We start from the raw sequence: 23,369 nt of genomic DNA on the forward strand, positions 1-23,369 counted from the left end.
AAGCGATTACTAGAGATGAACAAATGAATGAATATAAAAATACATCAGTAATGACCACTATATTGTGTGTTATGGTATATTCTGACAGGACTGCCTACTGTTACACAGCTAAGGATGAAGCTAGTTCACCAGCTAACAGGCTGGACAGCTAGCTAACTGGGATTTATGGTATATGCAGAGGCCATTTTATTAGTTCCGTGAGTCAATAAAAGTTCATTGAACAGTTGATTACTCTGCACAGATCATTTCAATGACCTAAAACAACATACTAATCACTTTTCCTTCTTAGTTAATACCGTCCCTTTGGTTGAGGTTGAGAGACAGTTAAACGCTCCCAGCGCGACGTCATGACGTCACGACGCAGTGTCGTCTCACACGCCCTCTTTTTTTAAGCGTTAAGCGTGTTGTGTGTATTTGAGAGAGCGGAGACTCACACATCAGCACCTGTAGCTATAGGTTATATTTATTTCCGTGATTTTTAAACAATTGTATATATATATTTATTTGTTTAGTGGATTTACAGCAAGTTTTCATTAAAATAAAGCCAGCTTAAAAAAAAAAAAAAAAAAAAAAAAAACAATGAGGACTGAAAGCGGATCAGCAGCAGCAGCCGGATTACCACACAGCCTCGGATTATTTAGGATTTTTTACTGCTTTTATTTCATCTTAAATTATTAGCAGGTCATAGATTTTGTTCCAGACTGAGATGTGGATGACTAATGAAGCGGCGGGGCGGCGGTATAACGGGAAATAGCGCATCCGCCATTTATTTGGGGCATTAAACAAGCTCGCGCGGTATATGAGCTTCACCGACCTTTTATTTCAACTTCACTCTGTTTACTGCTGTCCATCCTCTAATTATCTGCTATATTTGCTATTTAATCGTAATTTCAACACCGTTGAAACGCCCTAAAGCATCCAGTAGACTGTTATAAACTATTATAACCTGCATGTCTGTGGCACTGGAATCTCTGACCTCTATTTGTAGCCCAATTAGCTTATATACATTATAATAATAATTAAAAAAAAAAAGGTGTGTGATTATATAATATAATATTACATAGGTAACTTCTTTTAAATGCAAGGGCATACAGATCTAGGAGGCTTACTCTGAAGTTAAATAGCTTAAAGTCTCAATTTCTGGCTTAATAAGAAAAGTTTACATTAACAACCAACACCACATTTAACCTGTAAGAAGTCTACACAGAGATCCAGGTGTGTTAGGAAGCATGGCAGGTGTGTCAGCGGAGGAGCCCATGCCGGGATACTTGCAGCTCTTCTCCACAGCCTGCAGCGTTATGCTGGACGCCTATAGAGACTGTAAAGACTGTGGCGTCAAAATGTCCATACAGACCCTGCTGGACCATGCACACATCACACCTACAGAAATCCTGCTCTTCTTCCTCTGCGTGGTGATGTGGACCAGTCTGAGATGGGCACTGACCTATCACCTGTTTGTGGTACGTTACTGCATGGTCAGGTTTGCTCAGTATGTCTAATGTCCAACGTACAATTATTAATAAAACCTGATCGTGAACTGATAAGTTGTTGTTAGATTAAAGAGATTGCCATTCTGCAGGACCAGATGTGCGCAGACCTATAATGCTGCAATGCTCATTTTACTCTTCCTTATTTTGGATATGTGGCTATAGATATAGACTCTTCTGGCAAGTTATACAATATATCCCAATCTTAAACTTGCATTACTACTACTTATTATTATTGCGGTCATTTCAAACTATCACCTTTACCCAGGTGTTCAGTTCAAGTCAGCTTTACATGGTATAAAACAGTAAATGAAGTCATAAAATCAACAGCTAAGTGAATATGATTACAGTAAAAGAAAGTAAAGATAAAATTTAATGACACATGCAAATAAATAAATAAAGATTACCACTTTTTTTTAATTAATCAAGAAATAATTCTTGTTTCTGGAAGTATGAAATTTAAACACACTCCTTATCAGAACTGGAAAATTCTGATAATTTAGAAGATTTTATGAAAAATATGGCTATACTGATGGCCTAAGTAAGATTCCACCAAATGTTTTATGTTTTCCATTTTCATAGTATAGTTAATGGCCTTTAAAAATGACAATGCAAATGCCAGAAGTCCTGGAAAGGATGTGAAGCATGATGGTGATTCTCTTGGCTTCTTGGTTGCTTCTCTGACTAATCCCTTCTTTACACAGTCACTGATCTTTGGTGGACGGTCTTCTGTAGGCAGTCACTATATGGATGTGCCATATTCTTTCCATTTTTTATATAATGGATTAAATGGCGCTGTGCAAGATGTTCAAAAATTGGGAGTTTTTTTGTTCAGTGTTATAAACTATTGTGTATAGATCCATGTCATCGTAATTGTGTTGTTTTTGGCAGCATCGCTTGTGTTGTTCTCATGGAACACAATTTTTGTCTATTATTAAAATAATCTGGCAGGCAGAACTATCTCTTGCACTGCTCCATCTTGGGAAACATTTGCTGTTTCTTTTGTGATTATATTGTAAACTGTGATCAATGGTTAGGCAGTTATCCTGCTTAATTAGTCTCAGGACATGCATGATGATATGCATAAGTGCACATGCAGCAGAACTTCCTGAATATAGAGCACTGCTTCGTAAACTTTGTAGACCTGCAGACAGAGAGGATCATGGGAGGATGTGGCAGTATCTCAGCCTTTCTCATCCAACCATGACATGCATCTGTGTCATTCATTTGCGGTTTTGCTAGCTCTTTGTTTTCATTAGGATTAAAAAAATCCAAACGCGTATGTTCACTTTCTCAATAAATATTTGAAACGGTTCAGTAATGCTAGCTGGATGTCTAGCACTGCATCTTTATTAAACAGCATCCGAGCTGAAGAGAGTGAGTGATATATGAGATTGTGTTGCAGATAGTGTGTGTGTGTGTGTGTGTGTGGTAGTTCAAGGCTCCTCGGTTTAATGAGTTATCTGAGCACTTTGACCAGTGTCTCAGCGGCTACAGTGATATTTATCACGGCTCATAAAGATCAACAGTTATTGCATTGTCTTTTGTTGTAAGCATCATCTTAGGGAGATATTGCGTACAATATGAACCATTTTACAGGCATCTACATTGCTATGATTGTATAGATTTGTGTGTGTACTGTATACATGCTATAATGTTGCATTAGTAACAGAAATATTTTAACCACTTTGTCCAGTAGTTTGTCAATGTTGACTGTAGTTGAGATGATACTGCGTTAAAAAGCAGCTGCTGATGTGTGTTTGCTTGGTTATTACATTTTTTTATTGTCATTGAACTCTAATGATGTTACACCTGTCTTCTGTTTAAATACAACCAAAGTGCTCTGAACAAAGTGAAATCGGTAATTTAAAAATTCTACTGATATTCTATGTGCAAAAAATATTCTAAAGTAATAGCAATGTTTTAAAAATAATAATAATGTTTAATTTATTTAGCACCTTTCTCATACCCTAGGCTTCTTTACAATTACAAAAAAAAAAAAAAAAAACATCAGACAAACAGATGGATGAAAAATGGACAAGCGGACAAAAACGGAAAAAAAATAAAGTATAAAACAACTTAGGCCGACAAAGAAAAGATGAACAAAAATAACACAGACAAACAAAAAAATAGCAGGTGGCCAAAAAAAAACCACCATGATAAACAAAAAAAAAATCAGATTTACAAAAACAGACACTGAACACAGAAAACCTACTGCAAGTGTTGTGAGCAAGAAATCAAATTCATCTACTGTCATGTGCAGCAGATCTCTGAATCCAGTTTATCATCTATCTTTTTGTGTGGGAGGGTGAGGGACAAAATGTAAACGCTTCTATAAGAAATAGTGGAAAATGTCACATTATATACAGTATAGCTCTCATGTTTTTTTTCTTTTTTTTTGAGAAAGTGGGATTTGGGGGTTGGGCACGCTCGTCTGCGTTATTGTAGTATGTGCATCTCATCTACGAGCACTCGTATAGTGTGCACACTGTTACGTCCACCAAACACAAGTTACGTAGTGTGGGTAGGGCTGCGATTCTGAGGTTTTGAAAGTTGTGCAGTGTTCCTTCAGCCTAAGCACCCTCCTTCCAACTGGAACACATGAGTAGTGACTGTAATTTGGAGAGTCCATGTATTGAAAATTGCAGGTTATTGTATATAATCAATTCTTGGCACATGTCGCTATCTTGCTCTGAGTTTATCTGGGTTTATCCAGTGCTCAGAAAGCTGAAATCAGTTTAGGTGACTCAGGTGTTAAAGGTTTGTATATATTGCCACAACAAATCCACCAAGGTCGATGGCCTTTGGATCACTGCTGTTTTATCATAGATATGTGTCATGAGTCTTGGTATACAAAGGGCAACTAGGGAAAGTGCAAATGTAGTAATCTGGTGGCTCCTAAATGCTCATGCAAACATGAAGCATTCAAGATCATGGGTAAAAAGGTTTTCTGTGTTATGATGGAAACTTGGATTGAATTCGAATGAAGTATTTATATTCTCAGGACGGTTTCATGGAGCCAAGTTGTTTTTAAATAACACACTGAGCTACATAATTTCAGCAATAATGGCACGAGACATTCTCATGTCTGATTGGTCAGAAGGTGTTGAATAGTTTTCTGTAACAACAGCTCTGACAATAGTGCAGCTGAAAATCACAGATTTATATTAATGCGTCCGTTCTAATACGTTATCATTTGTACAGTGCACGCGACACATTAATGGATTTAAAAAAACATGATCAATATATTGTTTATATGGTGAAGTTTTATGTAAGAAGAAATGTGTTTACTTAACATTTATGGAAGGAGTCTCCAATGTTAGTGCTGGGTAACAGTCAGTGGTAAAGCTGTAAATTTTTTTTGTAAGTTAATTAAATTATTAGTTAAATTAATAAAAGCTACCTGTACCTATAAATGGATAAAAAGTACATGCCATTGTTTAATAAATAAAAATTGTAATTGTTGGCGAATTTCTCTGGTGTAAGAGAAATGAAATACTTTGGGACATGATGTTATTGGAAAATAATCATCTTTGGGGTGGTAACACTAACTCCACTTCATCACACCACCCATTTATTGATTATTTTCCCATAACAGCACAACATTTATAGTGCCTAGATATTCAACAGATGGCCAAACATCACTGCTTGGTTTGACTGATAGCCCTTTGCGTTGCCGTCTATTTTTTTGGAACACAACATGGAATTTGCATTGAATTTGTTAGAGTAAAAACTATTTTTTACATTGATTGTTGATCCGTCTGCTGTCTTGTTTCTCCTCTGAGTTTCAGGGAAATTATTTCCAAAGCAGACCCCACTGGGCAAATGTTTACTTCCCTCTTTTAGTGTATTAAAAAAGGGTGCCATTGAGTTTACCAAACACAAACATAAAACAAAACACGAGATGACTTGTAGTAACCTGCGCCATTTAGTGTGAAAGTCCAGCTGTGTGTTTGTATTGATCCGTTGTCATCAGATAGGTGGACTGGTACACTGATACACTGTGATGTGATTTATTGATTATATTTATTGATGTATCTTGTTTTTATACTAATTGTTTATACTAATTGTTGCACTAATTGTAACACTTATTTGAAGGCAAAATATTGAAAACCTTTTATGTTTTTGGCACTTTATTCCTTGTTTGCGGAATTGCATATACAGAAATTGGAAATGGGAGAGGACACGTAGTAACCTTTTACATTTAGTGTGATTGTCGACCCAAGCCCACATTGCTGTGTGTGTACATTCCTGTATCAGTCGTCATTAGTAGGTTGTGGTTTAGTCGTACCTGTGCCTCCTTCAGCAAAATGCAAAATTTTGTCCATTTGCATATTTTTTTCCATCATGGTCACAAGTAAGAACATCGCAATTGTGTGTGATGGCGGGGACACACACAAAGGATCCGATACTCAACATCAATATCAGGGCCAATGCCTGCCTGAAACTCTGGTTTGGTATCAGATTTGACATTTTTTCAAATCCAGATTCAGTATTTTATTCTGTGACAGTGTGTAATGTTGAATGCCATGACACAGGTTTTTGCATGTGGCTACAGCACGCAGAGTGTCGTAAAGCACCCCCACGGTCGTTCCTGTCATGTGTCACAAAACACAGCAATCTTAGCTTTAAAATCAACAGCATTTTAGCAGTTGACTTTGCCCTTGAAACTTGTGGTTCGGTTACATTTTGATTGGTGCTTGAGGAATTCATACAGAATTGGCTTTGGTCTCTTGGGCATGTTACATTCTAGGCAGGTATGTTCTAAAGTGTATTATTGTTTCCAAATTTCATGTTAAAACCTGGCTCTCAAAAGGCCCAAGTTCGAATGCTGACAATGCCACATTATCTTTGGCTGAGAGGATAATTGTCTGGCTTTCATTGCTCCCATCAATCAGAGCAACACTAGCTAATTAGTTAATACTATAGCAAGCATGAGCAGCTCGAAAAGATTCAGTGGCTAGTTTCATGTGTCTTGGAGGAAGCATGGGTTATCCTTTGTCTTCCCAGTTCATAGCTGTGGTTCGAAGGAAGTGGCCAATACTACGATGAAATTAGGAGAAATTTGATTTAAAAAAAAAAAGACAGACAATTACTAAAGGCATGTCCTGAAAAAGGGTTCAGTTGGTGTGTTTACCTCACTCTCTCTTAGAGTCATAGTGGCAGCCATTGCTAAACTGCCATTTTAGCTGAGCTACATGGAAGCAGAGACCACAAACACGAACAGTCAGCCCACTAAATGTTCGGCACATCCTGCCATTACAGTGTTTGATCCTGATTCTTTGAGGCTCATAGAGACATGTGGAATTTTGTAGAGACTGTACTATTTCTTGTGCAGATGTGCTACTCGTACAGTAATCATTTTACCTGAGTTTACAGCAATATTTGGGTTGCTTCTTCTGTCTTACCTTTCACAACTGGTCACAGTGTATTATCAGATGGCTACCTCATCATTGGCTTTTTCAAAATATAAAAACTGAAATGCATTTTTCTTTTGACTTAGCAAGCCACCTTTCCTCAGAGCCACTCTCTCTTTCATCTTCAGTGAAATATATTAGTGGCAAGGTAAGATTTTATGGAAATGGATAGAGGGATAGATTGATCTCTTTATTCATCCTAGAGGGAAATTCACACTGAAACTTCATTCTCAAAAATATCTTTCTAAAGCACTTTTGTGACTGGACTAGTTTTACATAGGGAGGTTGGGTAATGTAGTTTTTACCAATCTCTGGGATTTTAGTGCTGTCCAAATCTGTCATGTCAGTAATTTTTAAGGACCAAATATGTGTCCATCAGTAGAAATAGAATCAGTAGAATAGATCAATAGAGAGAGGTTTTGCACTTTTTCTTCAGGATAAAGACACCCCAGGAAGCTCTTTTCAATTGTATAGTTTAAAATTTGGAACAATACAGTATAAATGATGTTTAAAACACCATGTCTGTGAAGCAATTCTTCTGTTTTTAGGTAAGTTATTGAGTTCTTAGCACAGGTTATAGTCATGTGACCAACTAACGATCAAGCGCATGGCCAGGCTCCCTACCTCTTATAATAAAGATGTATCTCTATGAGGTGTGTGTAGTGTGAAGATTTATAGTGTGATGAGCATGTGTATATCATGGAGACACACCCACCTCTGTGAGTTATACAGAGATCCTGTGTAACTCAGTCATAATTACAACAGACACATGTCTGGAAATCCAATCTAGAAACGATTAGGGGATTTGATCTTTTTGTTTCCTTTTGTTTTTGTTATATATAATATATATTATATTAAAAAAGAAACTTTTGTCCAAAAATTTGGTGATAAATATGTCCTTAATTTTCACCACCAGCTTGTGTGTTTTCAAATGATTGATGTAATACAGTGATATAGTGAAACCGTGATATTCTACATTAACACTCTTAGTGCCCACATGGGAGTAATTATAGATGGTAAGTGACTGAACAAATAAATGAAAGGGAAGGTACACTTCTCTCCTCTATAATTAGTTTTGGCTTTAATTCACATTACCTGGAGTATAAACCTGGAGCCATTGTGCTGTTCACTAAACCATCAGCTCATGTTGCACTGTCTCTGTATTATTAATGACAAACAATGAAACAAAGAAGGCTTTGCCAGATTGCCTCCACTTGCTAACAGGTGTAATGATTGATTCAAATACAAGCTCCAAGTGGTCACTCAGCAGATGTGTTTGAGTCTCTTCTTTGTGATGATGGTGTGCTGCTGGTGAAGATCAGTTTTTGAAACCCAATGCTATGCTTCCCTTTAAACATTTAACCAGTGCAACTTATGACCAGTTTCTCTAAGGTCATACAAGGGATTAGCTCCAGGTTTTGTTGGTGTTTTCTGGAGAGTGTTGGTCTTTTCTGGAGAAAGTTGGTGTAGTTTGGAGACCATTGTTTGCTGGAGATGGTGGTGTTGGTTGGAGCGAGCCTCAGTGTTGGGTGCAGTACATTCATGTTGGCTGGAGAGTGTTGGTGTTGTTTGGAGAACATTGTGGAATTAGAGGGAGAGTGCAACTGTTGCAGAGTGTTGGTGTTGGTTGGAGAGCATCATTGTTTAATGGAGTGTGTTGATGTTTGTTGGAGAACATTTTGGTGTTAGATGGAGAGTGTAGGTTTTGTGTGAAGAGCCTTGGTGTTTACTGGAGAATGTTGGTGTTGGATGGAGAGTGTTGGTGTTTGATGCAAAGCAACAGTGCTGGTGGAAGTGTCTCAGTTTGTTAGAGGGAATTGGTGTTTGATGAAGAGTGTTGGTGTTGGATTGACAGCATCAACATTTGGAGAGCATTGGTGTTTGCTGGGCATTGTTTTTATTGAAGGATTTGATGTTTAATGGATATTTTTCTGTTGGAGAACAGTGACTGTTTCAGGGAAAGCATTGGTATTTGACGAGTATTGTTTTTGATGGAGAGTGTTGTTGTTTGGTTTTGGTATTTGATGGATACTGTTTGTGTAAATCAGATTTACTTTAATGTCAGGATTTATGCATTTTATCTTACTGTGGTCCTTTGATATTTGGGTAGGACTGGGAAGTGTTAGATCTTTATCAGTTCTGGGTTTTTCTCTTTTTCCTGCTATTTAAACTAAAAGGGCAACAAATCATCAGAGGCTCATTTATTCACAGGAAACATTTCAAGCAAACAGATTGCTGTTGAGATTTTGCAGTGACCTATTCTTTTGGCTCAGCCCTTTAAAAGGACAAATGTGTGTATACTGCGAGTTTGATTAAGATGACTTCGATCACATTAAGCTGCATTACGTAACATTTTTAGCATGCTGATCTGTTAGGGTCTGCATGCACCAAGGTTGAGAGAAAACTCATATTGAGGTTGCCTTGGCTGCTGTGGAAACTGTATGTACCTCAGAGGAAATGTCATTTTGGCAGAGAGGAAGTAGAGCAACTACTTTTAGATTTCTGTACACCAGCAGTCATGCTGCATATCTCAACTCAACATACTTCCGGAGATTACGTCTGTGAGAGTTGCATGAAGACGAAACCACCTGTCCTCAGCGGTTTTGTTTTGACTTTCATGTATGAGTTTTTCAGTACTGCAGAAGGAGATATTAAAATTTCATGACAATTTCCATGACTGCAGGAAGAGGATTGCCCACTGCAAAGTGCTGAACTACGGTGATACCGGAGATACATAAACATAAAGTACATAAAATGATAGAACCCTAGGAGGAGGAAGAACTGCTTAGGAAAAGAGAAATAAGATGCATGGTACTATTAAATTAATTCGCAAGTTGAGTTTAGCATGCTAGTGAAACCAGTCTGATGCTTAGAATGAGTCAGTTTAAGTACGCCTCTTTTGTATCGACCAATCACAGGCTTGTTTGCATAACATGTTTGTCCACAGAGTTTTCCCAGCTTCCAAGTGTACGACATGGTGAGCACAAGTCTCTGCATGAGGTCCATGACTGATCTGTGAGGTCTGTGATTGTCATGTTGTTCATGAAAGCCAGTCCTAGACTTTGGACTTACTTGAGGTGTTTCTACCAACTATGGTGTCAGTGCAAAGGCCAATGCCTGAACTTGACATTCGCCATACTTTCCCACTGCAAAAGAGTCACCAAAGTGTCTTTTGTTTAGCTTTTATGATCTGCTGAACTGGTAAGTTTTGCACAGAATACGGGTTGCATTGACTAGTCAACTATTACATTCACTAGTTGTCACTGTGGGGATTTGGCAAAAACAGTGAGGCAGATGGTAAAGCAGGCGGCAAAATGTACTTGATTATTCTGAAAATATTTCAGCTGCTCTCAGCTGCACAAATAAAACAGCATAAAACCAGTGAAAAACTATTTTTGCTTCAACTATGGAAAAGATGACTAGTCTGCTACTTTTTTGAATAACTGGACAACTCAATTCAATTCATTTTTATTTGTATAGCGCTTTTTTACAAAGGTCATTGTCTCAAAGCAGCTTTACACAAACAAAAGTAAAGTGAAGTGTGTGTGTGTGTGACGTCTCTGATGAGCAAGCTGGGCGACGGTGGCAAGGAAAAACTCCCTGAGATGGTGATAGGAAGAAACCTTGAGAGGAACCAGGCTCAACAGAGAACCCATCCTCATATGGGTTTACACTGTAGTGTGCGTGTGTGTGAGTACAATGTGTGTTGGTGTAGTCCATGGAAAACAGCTGAAGCGTTTTCGTGGCAGTATGAAGCATTGCCGGTGGACAGGTCCAGAGTGAAGGGGGGGAGGTCTGGATTACCAGCAGCTCAGGAGTGATGCTCATCTGGTCCAGAGCGTAGGGGGGGTCTGGATCACCGACAACTAGTAAACTTTAGTTAACATCTAGCACAGAATGAGGTCTATAGATGACATCAGACTTTACTATAAATAACCTAGTAGTATAGAACTCTCAGATAGACTGTCTATGCTCAGCAACTGCGATAATAGCGATTAGGCGAGTGTGTATTTATAAGATGGAGCTGGAGTGTAAGGTGAAGAGGAGGAGTATGGGGACTGACTGATGACAGCTGGTCTCTATAAATACTCCCAGCATCATAGGATGCAGGTGGTTCCCCTCAGGATCAGCATTTAGCCCTCTCGCCTATCACACAACAAGAGCCAGCTATTTGAGCCAATTGGAGACACTGCCACTTCAAAGTGGACCATCTCTCAGAGTTATGATTATTTCACTCCTAAATTACAAGAGTGGTGTCATACAATGTCTTGGTGTGGTTTTGTGGTGTCCCGTTTTCCTCTCTGGCCTCTGTTCACCCACACACGACACTAATTGAACAAGGGAAAATGAAATAAAGATAACTTGTAAATAGTTATCATTCATGTGCCTGATTACAATAGCCCTATGTCTGCATGTGTCACTGGGCAGAACAGATAGACTATCACAGAGAGATAAGAACAAAATCTAGCGTTACTTGTAGTGGCACGCACACACACACTTTAACGAAACAACATGTATAACCTTAAAGCTTTCCTATGCAACCTTAAACAAGAAACACATCCATGACTTTTCCATCCTTAATGTGCCCATATGCTACTTCTGAGGTCTGACATTGCAAACAGACCTTACTCATAGCCTGTCAACAAATGTGATGAATATAATTTAACTGCCACTAACTTCTTCAAAGAAAACTATCTAAAAAAAAAATTATTTTTTTCAATACAGTGATGAAAACCTCTTTGTCTCTCCGTGTTTGAATACCATCATCAAAAAAATCTAAAAAGTGGATATGCAAAGATGTACAAATAGCAAATCAGGATTAGAAAATTGGATCCTACAAGATTATGAAACATGCTAAAATTTTAGACAGCACTCATCACACTGTATTAGATCTCACCCTAATTCTATAATGGACTGTGTGATAACACGTGTTCTCCATGTCAGATTATACGATGAAGATCCTCTAACCATCCTGTAACCATCCTCCCAGTGGAGGATTTTAGACGAGCGTTGTAGCAGCACTCACAATCTGAAATTGGGACCAAAAATTTCTCACACTGACACAATTCAAGACCAAAGAATTCTTTTCAGACAGATGACACCATCTCTGGAATTTAACCTCATTTGAAGATTTTTGTTGCTGTTGTTGACTCTTGATCCTCTTTTGATAAACATTAAAACAATTTGGAGATTATTAATTTGACCCAAACAAAGATTTTTTACAGACAGTAACATCTCAAATTGAATATGTTTGTAAAACTGAAAGGAACAAAATTACCATCACAACCTCTAATTGTAAAACACAAAACATCTGCTCTAAATGGCGTACTCCTCTGCATCTTTTCACACTTGGCCAGCAGAAACAATGTCACACTTTTTCAGCAGTTTTTAGCACTTGAAATATGTGACGTGAAACAAGTCTTCTACCTTCCTGTTTTTTTTCCTCCCAGTTCCTTTTCAAAGCAGAAGCACATGAAGATTTACTGAGCACCTCTTACTCCAACGTCCTTTCTGTAATGTGCTGTTAGTAAGTAGTGTCCATGTACAGGAACCTGAGACCAGTTTGCAGTGTCTATGTGACCTTTAACACCTATTAGTCTGTTTGCAGAGTACGAATCAGAATGAGATCAAGTCTTTTGGTTCATTTGCTACTTGATTACTACTCCTTTAATAATTAAAAGTTTGCAGCTCGTAAATATCTTTCCTTCATTGGTCTTAAATATGGAAACAGAAAGGTACAAACCTTTACCAAGTGCAAATAGAAATAAAAAAAATCACAGACACACAGAGTCACTGCTAAATAAATGATTGCAGTTCTATAAATAACTATTTTAAAACATCTTGTGTGTCACATACAGCATTTATTTTCTGTTTGTTGATTTCCACGGCACTATAGCTCTGTTTAGCAGCCCACATCTACAGGAAAAAACACTGCATACCCAACACACGGGGCATGTTTGATTCACTTCCTGCAGGCGAGTTGATTCAGAGTCAGGTTGCTTTCTCAAGAGAGTTCACTCCATAGCAGACCAAGACCGACTTGCTCAGAGGTTCTTGGACCCGAGTGCAGTCGCTGTGTTCTCACCTGTTTAATGACCCATGCCGATGGGGAGAACACACCTAGGTTCCAGACTAAACACTGTGAAAGCGCCCTAATCAGTCCCTCCAGGATTCCGAGATTTTGCTTTTGCCAAGGGCCAAGACGCATCATGTGACGTTATCACAACGTGCATTCAGCCTCTTCGATTCACGTGCGTCAAATGTGAGTACAGCTAAAAGGTCTCATTTTCCAACAAACATGACTGCAAAAGACCCTTCAAAATAATTTCCCTTCAAAAATTGTTAGAAAGGTCTGTTCTCAAGATCCCAAGTCTGTGATTGGTGACAAATACTGTAGGTTTGAACACATTTTCTAATAGCTAATTGCTATTCTATTGAGCAATCTATTTTGTACTTAATACTGTTATATATATATATGTTATATATATATGCCGTCTAGCATGAAATGCTAAGAATCTGCATATTGTCTGTTGTAGCCGTTTGCCCGGTGGTGTCGTCTCCATTCCAAAGATGTGGCGAAGATGCCAGAAAGTGCTTGGAAGCTGGTCTTCTACACGATGTCGTGGTCCTACAGCACCTACCTGCTCTTCTTCTGCAACTACAGCTTCTTTCACAACCCTTCCTCTGTCTTTTACAGTAAGTTAATTCATTTTCTATAACAGCAGCTATAACAGAAAATCACAGGTTTATATATAATGAATGCGCTCATTGTAAAACATTATCGTTTCTATAGTAACAGCTCAGTCACAGGAATCTGTACAGCGGATGTTTCACATGAACAGGTGGTATCACTAACTCTGCTTCATCACACCACCCAGTTGTTGATTATTTTCCTACAAGTGCACCACACAGAGTGTTTTATGCCATATGTGTATACATACACCCAGACAACATCTGCCCTGATAGCATAAGTGAATACAAGAAAAAAATGAGTTCCAGTCACTCTGCAGCAATCAGAGTTAAGTGTGTGAGCATTTACGTGAGCGTTGTGTGTCGTGGTGGGAAAAACTGATTTAGTCTTGATGTTAAAAGCACTCTACTCCTGCTGTTGGCTCGAGAGCTGGAGGAGGATCTGATCGATAAGCATTAGCAGACTTGACGTGTGTAAATACACTAACAGCTTTTTAGACATCCTCAGTGGTCATTCTCATGTGAGGCACTCTCATCTTCCTCACATAACTTTACACAGTCATTAATGATGATAATCTGTGGAGAATTGTCTTTGAAAGCTGAGGTGATTTTGCGTCAGATTCTTCATCTTTAGTCTCTTGTTAGCTGTAGGGCTGAAGTGCAATTGTGGACACCGAAGAAAAGTAAATGTTTCAATGAAAACTAAAATGAAAAATGTTTATTATCAACTTTTTTCCATAACAAATTGATAATATATTAAAAATTCACAAGCTATGACTGAATTCAAAGACGAATAAAAACAAATGACTGTCATTTGAAGTACTGTAGTTGTATGTGTCAGGAACTAAAGTAAGAACCATCATTTTTAAATTTCAATCTCTCATGCCTTCTTGAGAGATACTTTATTTTGAGGAAAAAAACAGATTAAAATATTTAGGTTTTAATTGGCTAAAATTGCTGTTGTCAAATACACATAAAACTAACAGTAAGGATGCATTGATACCATTTTTTCAGACCGAGTACATGGTTTTCTAGTACTCATTAATACCAGTAGTGATACAGAAATGATGAATCTACTTGGTGTTAATCAATCAGGGATGTCATGAAACATATTATTCAGCTCTGTTTATGCTGATTGCTGCTAAGGATGAACTTTGCTAAGTTTTATATTTGACATCTGTAGACCCCCTTGTGTGGGGTGTGGAGGAAGACTTGGAAGGCAGGCAGAATTTTAGTAGAGCACCGGGCTCGCGCACTTTCAAAACACTCCAAAAACAGGACAGCAACAGAAAACGGGTCCGTGCCGAACTTGCAGCTTTCGCTCGGTCAGGTTCAAGTTCTCTGCGGGGTGTGTGGGTATGTGTGTGCATGTCTCGCAAGCTCCGCCAGCTATATTGTATATATCCAGCTATAAACGTTGTTTTACTGTTTTTATAATCGGTAATCTATTAATGCATGAATAATTGATCAATAGACTGGACGAGCGGAATGCAGGTGCCCGTGGACATCGCCATCGCCTACTTGATCCAGGGGAGCTTCTACGGCCACTCCATCTACGCCACGATTTACATGGATGCATGGAGGAAAGACTCCGCCGTCATGCTGTTGCATCACTTCATCACTCTGGCTCTGATTGCATTCTCCTACGCCTTCAGGTCAGGGGAGAACTTAACTTGGAGGAGATAGAGACCACAATTCAATGGTCTATGTCTTTTTTTCACCAATTTCTAAAGTCTAATTAACATAAAAGCAATCAAATCTATAAATAATTTACTGTTGTTGTGTGTGAAGAGCAGAGCTTATCAGCCTTTGGTAGAAAAAAAACACCTTGTTTCATGATTTAATATGATTTAAAAAATAGTTATACTGTGTTTAATTTTGCTTATACTACTAAATTTGTGTATATGAATTTATTTTATCCCACAGCTCTGTTGAATTCTAGATTCTGATTGGTCAGAAGGTGTTGATTAATTTTCTATTACAGCAGCTCTAAAATGATCATTTTTATAGTAACTGCTCAGTCACAGGGACTTGAACAGCAGATGCTCCACGTAAACGATTCAAAAATGTGTAATCTTTGATATAGTAACATTTTCTGTAAGTAGATGTTAATTTAGCATATACATTTACAGGGTCAGCGCTTTGTAACAGTCAGAGTTAAAGCTGTAACTTTAATTTTTCCGACATCTTCAGGACAGAGGGGTTTATACTTTGAGGTTTCTCAGTAACATGCGAACTGCATTTGCTGCTTATTAACTGTGTATAGCTGCTGTAACATAAATGAGAACAGGAACTAACTTGCTTCACAGATGTTCCATATCATTCAATGTAATTGGAAATAGATAAATACAATGTACAGAAATAGAAATTGTAATCGTTGGCAAATTGGTGTGACTTCCTCACCAGGGCAGGGAGGGGGAGCAGTGACGTTCTCAGCTGAGCAAGAGGGCAGAGCGACGTCCTTAGGGGGGCAGGGTGGGGGGTGAAGGGAGGGCAACAGAGAGACCCCCGCTCTGGGCTCGTGCCCTCTCCTCATCCCATCTATCCCACTTAGCCAAGGTGTTATTCCAGTTGGCGAGCCCTTTATCCAGCTGCAGTTGGTACTGGTCGAGGAGAAGGGCCATCTCCTGCCATAGCGCTGCCTGTTCTGCTTCATCCATATTTGGTTGGAGCATTCTGTCATGTGGGGGCCAAGGAGAGTCCAGGGAGGTGGATGCAAATGCAGAACTTCTTTAATGAAAGAAAACAACTGAGAAACAAACAAGGACTGGGAAAGAAAAACTAAAACAAGGGCTAGGCTAATTCTAGGCAAGGCAAGGCAAGGAAAGCTTGAAACTAGAAAACAAAAGCTATACACAGTGCAAACCGTAGCCGTAATCTACCATGCAAGCAGACACAGACATCAGCATAATGCTCCAACAAACAAAGAGGGAAAAGAGTGAGTGACTAATAGGGAAATGCAAAACAGGTGTGCAAAATCAGGAAGGAAATGGAGCAGACAACAAAAGAAGAGATTCAAAAAAGTGAATGAGGGTGTGGTATTGTCCATGGTGGCTGTCACAGTGGTATAAGAGGAAACAGTATGTTGGTAACGGTAACTCCACTTCGTTACACCATTTTAGTGTTGTCTTATTGTTTGTTGTTCCTTTACAGGATTTCCTTTTTTTTTTAACATTTTAGACTTGTGTTATTAATTTGAGATATTTTTGTTCCATTGATAAACCATGGAGGTTGCAAACTTTTGCACTCAGCTGTCTCTCAGACTCTGTACTGCTACACTATAATTTTAGGTTTACTGACATTGGTGTGTTTTGTATCTTCTTTTTCTTCTTAAAGGTATCACAATATCGGGCTCCTCGTGCTGTTCCTCCATGACATTAACGATATTCTGCTGGAGTTCACAAAAATCAACGTTTACTTCAAGGTCCGCGGAGGAAAAAGCTACATGATCAACGATGTCCTGTCCAGCGTGGGCTTTGTGGGCTTTGGCATCACATGGTGAGGACTGCACAAGAAATACACACTCCCTATCTCCCTGTAAAAACAAAGTATAACAGAGGGGTTTAACTAAACATCTGTGAGATATTGATTAGTGTGTCAAAAGTCACAGAATCTAAAATCAGGACATCTGCTCACAGCTTTCAAATACACGACTGCAGGGGAAGTGCAAGGCCAGGGGTGTCCAAACTACAACTATTTGCAGCCCATGACCATTTTTAAATATGGCCATGAGTTATTAAAAAAATAAAATTGTCCCACTATTCACTTTATTCTCACTCTTGCTTGTGATATGAGACTCAGTCAGCAGATGTGGAAAAGAGAACCAAAAACATGATCTGTGTTTAACATATAACTATTGAAAACTATATGAAATGAGCAAAAGACATAGCAACAACACTTCAAAAGATACAACATATGGAAAACTGGGTTACATTTTAATTCCACAATGTTGAAGATAAAACCTGATGCACTTAAATGATTGTACTTTGACCATCTGTCTTTGATTTCTCATGAACAGATGTATTATAAAAATGCTTCACTAACACAGATGTGATACTCTCATAGTAAAATACTGCGTGATGTGGTGGTGTGATGAAGCGAAGTTACCGTTACCACCCTGAAGTTGATTATTTTTCAACAACAGCTGGTCCCTTGGTGTTTTATTCCTCTTATACCACAGCAATTTGCCAACCATGAGAGTACAGTTTACTTAGGAACAATACCTCATACTTTTTCGGTTTATAGTTTATTGTTGTGAGATTTCCACGAAACAAGTTAGTTCCTGTTCTCACTTACTGTATGTTATAGCAGCTTGTCATGTTGCCAAGAAACCACAAAGCATAAACTCCTCTGTCCGAAGATGTTGGAAAGTTGCATTTTTACCTCTGACTGACACTGGAGACTCCTTCCATAAATGTTATATAAATACAGAAATTACAAAAAATGTCACCATGTCAACAAGCACATTAATATAAACCTGTGATTTGCAGCAGCACTATTGTCAGAGGAAATTAATCTATACTTTCTGACCAATCAGAATCCAGAATTCAACAACACTGTGGTGTAAAAGTGCATAAAATACATGACTCTGTAAGATTAGCTTAATGTAATCTCAAACTGAAGACAAATTAATACGTAAGGAGTTTAATTGCGAAAATTTCATTTCATTGGAGAATCCTGCGTACATCATGCTTGTTGCTCTTGTTAAGCATTGCTTTAGTTCTGCTCTCATCTTCTTTCAGACTTTTGTTTTCTTCAGTTTGTTCTCATTTTCTCTTTTCTACGCCCTGCTGAGTTGCTGGTTCTTCATGTAACCCTGTTCTTGTCTCCTCTACAGGTTCTGCTTCCGGCTGTACTGGTTCCCCCTCAAAGTGCTGTACGCCTCCTACATCACCAGCCTGCAGTCCGTCCCCAACATCCCTTTCTACTTTTTCTTCAACACTCTGCTGTTTGCACTGCTGCTTATGAACATCTACTGGTTCCTGGTAAGCCACTGCGGCTCTGAAATAACGCTGGACAAACATTTGCTTCTAAAAATTTTCTAGCTTGTGTTACTTAGCAATACCCTTAAAGTCGCAGGTCATCTGAGAGCAATTTATCGTTAATGCAAAACAAAATTTTACAATGCAAAATAATGAAAAACAAGCTTTCTGAACACACACACCCACACGTGCGTACACACACACACACACGCACACAATCACTCCAATGCATTCTCACGTTTAACCTTCTCTTCACCAACAAATCATAATCACTTTATCATCACACTCAGTGCAGACATATTCGTGATTTGCAAATCTAACACACTAAACTAGCCAGTGTTTATTTTAACCACTGGTTTGAATTTAGTCTGGAATTTGACACAAATAGATTTAACTTCAGTGACTTCAAGTATGCTAGTTTTAGCTAGCTAGTATTATATTACCCTAACAAGACAAACACTACAAAAAGCAGTTTTTCCATGCAGATAAAACTTTTTATCACTAAATAATGTCACTGTAATAGAAATCGTGGTTTTTACCAAACAGTAACGTTCTCCAACTACGAAGTGTTAGCATACACACACACACAGATCAGAGGAGACAGGTCGGGTGTTTAACTAGCAGTATGCGTGACCACAGTGGACCTCAGCATGACGTTCAGTGAGCTTCCACAAACAATATGGCGTAATTGTCTGGTGACATGCACATGTGAGCTGGCCGAACTCCATGGACAGAGACACTACGCCTCCAAGCCTGTGATTGGACATTACAGAGTAGGTGTTCCCAAGCCGATTCTTTCCAAGGTATCTGACTTTGAGGATCGGCAGTCTTTTACCTGTAGCTGTGAAAACTGTCAAAAAATTTGCAGTACTGGAGCAATTGTACACAACGGACAATACGAAACCAAAGAGAATATGCGATCTTTAGAAACTCTCACAGACGTCATCTCAGAATTAATTTTTTCTCACCTCACCTCATATAGTGTATAACATGTGACAGGTCTTAATTTTCAGCTCGCTTTTATTTTAGTAAAATGTCATTACTCAATATTATACACAGCATTTTGTCATATTTTGAGCATTAGGCTGAATTTATTATTTAGTTATCATGTAGTCTCGGTCATGGAAAAAGGTTGATAATGAACATTTTTCAACGTAACCATTTTTCATTTTCGTCAACAACTTCAACACTGCATTTCCAAATAACTGATGAGTTCATTCTTCTTCGTCACTCGAGAAGTCTGTAGATGGCGCAGGCCTACATGCAACTGTTTCCTTCCTTATGTGCATTTTTATCATCAGCGATGTAGTGACTGCAAACTCATACACATATTTTGCATGTGTAGTATGGAGCGTGATTGTGGAACTGTAATAGGCTGAAAAACTCTGAGAAACTCCATTTTGATGAGTGAAAGGAAAAGATGGAAATTAATAGGAAAGTTTATAATTACATATACATGACCTTATACCATTGAATGTAAAATAAAAAAAATAGCCTTAAAGATAAACAAAACATGGAGATGTATACTTCAAGGATAACTATTTTACAAAAACGTTAAATCATTTTTCATTTTACAATTGCATTGATCAGGTTTAAACTTTTACCAGAAAAAGTTGTGTACATTTGATTTTCTTTTTTCCTTCCTGAACATTTCCTTTAAGGTCACATGACAATCATTAAGATCCAAAGGCTTGAATTTGTGTAAAGTGAGGAATTTCTCAGAACTGATAAAACTCCTGAGAAAGAGTGATGCTGTTTTCAAGATTAAAAAAACAATCCCAGTCACCATGACTGATTACTCAGAGACGATTTACTGACCTGAATGAGTGAAAATCTTTATATGCACATTATAGATAAAGCTTTTTTTATAGACTTCTTCATTACTGATGCCTGGATGCACACATTATTCAAATGATTCAGTCACTTTGATTCAAACAGCGGGACCGAGCTGTGCCTCGACACTCACTGTGTTCTTTAATGAAATGTTCCTGTGGTGAGGAGAGAGATGAGACAGATCATTCACCAAACTCACCCCCACTTGCGTGTGCTGTGCAGTTCATTGTGCAGATGGTGGTGAAGGTTCTGACCGGGCAGTTGAAAGGGATCAATGACGTACGTGAGTATGAAGAAAACGAGGTCCAGGAATCAATCAAGGCTGAGAGGCATGACTCAGGAAATCAGCGCTCCGGAGAAGGGTGAGTGGGGAAAACAGTGATTTCTCAGTAATTTTGTTTCAGGAGATGTGTGGGTGAGTTAGGGTTAAGGTTAGGGTTTGGGTTTGTTTGTGTATGTTTTTGCTCTGTTCTCAGAATGCCTGAACACATGATTAGCTCTTTATTACCTGAATCAAGTGTACACGAGTATACTGGAATAGCACACAAATATGGAATATAAGGGAACATCCTGCAGGTCTTTTCCACTAACAGTATGCTAGTGCATAATGTGGAACCTTTCCATGCTTGTTTGGGGGTTTGGGGCAGTGTCATAACTCGGGTTATTTTCAAGGCCGTGCCTCCTTTACTGGGACTGATAACAACAGGGGCCACGCCTTGTTCACTAGGAGTGATAGACACAGAAGCCACACCCCCTTTACTGGGACTGACACATAGAGACCACACCTCCTTCAGGGGACAGACAGACACAGAGGCCATGCCTCTTCAATGGAGCAGTCAAACACAGAAACCATGCCCCCTTCAAAGGGACTGACATCAACAGGGGCCATGCCTCCTTCACTGGAACTGATAGACACAGAAGCCACACCTCCTTTACTGGGACTGACAGAGGCCATGCCTCCTTCACTGGAACTGACACACATAGAGGCCACATCTCCTTCACAGGGTCTGATAGAGCCTCATAGAGTCTAATGATATGGTCACACAGGGTCTGCCTGAGTCTGACATGGTGTCATAAATTCTGATGGAGTCTAATATGATCTGACTGTGTCTGACCTGCAGAACACACAGATAGGAACAAACTGCTGACTTGCACGTAGCTGGCGTGGGGCCCAGCCTTATCTCTCTCACTTTCAATCGAAATGATACACCAAAGACATTCACCTCATCCTCAACTCTCTCTCTCTCTCTCTCTCTCTCTCTCTCTCTCTCTCTAGGAATCACATGCAGAATGGAATCAGCAAGAAGCACCAATAACAGCCTCAGTACTATCCCCTGCTGGCCCTCTACAGCAATTGCAAGGAACAAAAAAGGGCAGTTTGACTCTGGCACTCCGTTTGTACTACAGGAACAAAAAAAATCCCTGCTAGTTTTAGACTGTAATCTGTTTTTTTGTCCTTATTTTAATAAAACTGTGAATATTATTTAGGGGATTTGTGTTTAAATCTCGCAAAAACGGGTAGAAGTGAAGGAAAAGTTTTATCGTTGTGTATGTGTAAGTTGTTAATACCAACATGGGGCTGTTTAGTTTAAGCTGAGTCACCCTGTAATTATTTAATTTAATTATTTGTTCAGCTCTGTTTTTCTTTAAGTGTACAAAAATGAGATTCAAACAGTATTTCCTCTTACTCAAAGTTGCTAACGTAAAACTTAATGGACGCCAGTTATCACTGTACAAAGTCAACCAGATCACTTAATGTACAACTCTGATGCGCCACTCAGGAGCCTTTTGACTGTTTTTGATTCAGATTCATGCTCTTGCATTAAATCAGCTGCCTTTATAGCAATTTCCACTGATTTGTAATCCTGAGAACTTTCCCATGGCCCTTCTTCTTGGAAAGCCTGTAGGTTTGAAATTGAGTCCTTACACAAGTATTCCTCAATGCATTGCTATGAATTCAATACCTCATTTGCTTTTATAGAAGGGACCTTTCATCATGACGTGTTTATACGCTGTAATAGATCTCAACCAGAAAACAGTCTACACAAGACGAGTGTTTACTAGATACACCATAAAAGCCTTATGGTTTTTTTTTTTTTTCATATATAGCCTCGCTTATAATAAATAAATGTGTTTTCAAAACCTAACCCGATCTCTGAAGAGCCCAAGTCTGTCCACATTAGTGGTTTTTGTTTAGCTAGTTTTTACTCTCATTCCCGCCAGCTCCTGCAGTTATTTTTATTTGCACATGCATGTTGTTGAACACAGTAAATACGTCATAGAGGGCCAGGCGAGGACCCAGTACAGTATCATGGGTTTTTCTGACAGACAGACAGACAGACAGACAGAGAGAGAGGGAGGGAGGGAGAGAGAGAGAGAGAGAGAGAGAGACCCCAGTACACTCTAATGTTAATGAACATAGCTTTTATTGTCCAGTCAGCTTTCCGCAGGATTCCATGTCTTGTTTTGTTCCTGCTGTAAAGGGGTGCACACTTCCTGCCTCAGGTGTGTACACTGACTGCATTTCTTCCAGGACAGTAGTTCACCACTGATTTTGCCATTTTTTCCTTAAAGTTTTTTGACAGTTATTGCTTTCTGAACAATTAAGAGAATTAAACTCTGGGCTCCCAACACTGGACATGTTGCCTGAGTGTGTGTGTGTGAAGTGACAGTGATTTATTACACAGACTCCATGACATGCAGATTATAATTACAGCAAACCCAAGACCTCCTAAAACAACCACACAGGTTCAAAAGGAATGTATTTCTGCACAGGTTCTCTATTTTCCAGTGTTTAAAGGTGATAAATGTGCCAAAGGACAACCTGATGTACACCAAGTTTAGTAGATCCCTTTACACCACTTCGCTGTTGAATTCTGGATTCTGATTGGTCAGATGGTATTGATTAATTTTCTATAACAGCAGCTCTGACAGTAGCGCAGGTTGATATTAATGCACTC

General features: G+C 38.8%; 1 protein-coding gene across 1 annotated transcript; it reads left to right on the top strand.

Annotated features, from left to right (window-relative positions):
• Nucleotides 1-391: 391 nt before the first annotated feature.
• Nucleotides 392-23,047, top strand: cers1 (ceramide synthase 1). The gene is made up of 7 exons (XM_026930473.3): nucleotides 392-1,460; nucleotides 13,441-13,600; nucleotides 15,069-15,249; nucleotides 16,931-17,092; nucleotides 18,432-18,579; nucleotides 20,632-20,771; nucleotides 21,686-23,047. Exons 1-7 carry the CDS (start codon nucleotides 1,230-1,232, stop codon nucleotides 21,723-21,725), a joined length of 1,062 nt encoding a protein of 353 aa, XP_026786274.1. The 5' UTR covers nucleotides 392-1,229; the 3' UTR covers nucleotides 21,726-23,047.
• Nucleotides 23,048-23,369: the final 322 nt, after the last annotated feature.

Source organism: Pangasianodon hypophthalmus, chromosome 11, assembly GCF_027358585.1.
Source record: "Pangasianodon hypophthalmus isolate fPanHyp1 chromosome 11, fPanHyp1.pri, whole genome shotgun sequence".
NCBI classification, from domain to species: domain Eukaryota; kingdom Metazoa; phylum Chordata; class Actinopteri; order Siluriformes; family Pangasiidae; genus Pangasianodon; species Pangasianodon hypophthalmus.

Coding starts and splice junctions, on each gene's coding strand:
- cers1 (XM_026930473.3), top strand. CDS start 1,230: ATGGCAGGTGTGTCAGCGGAGGAGCCCATGCCGGGATACTTGCAGCTC. Junction 1,461..13,440: donor TGACCTATCACCTGTTTGTG/GTACGTTACTGC, acceptor TGTCTGTTGTAG/CCGTTTGCCCGGTGGTGTCG. Junction 15,250..16,930: donor GCATTCTCCTACGCCTTCAG/GTCAGGGGAGAA, acceptor TTCTTCTTAAAG/GTATCACAATATCGGGCTCC.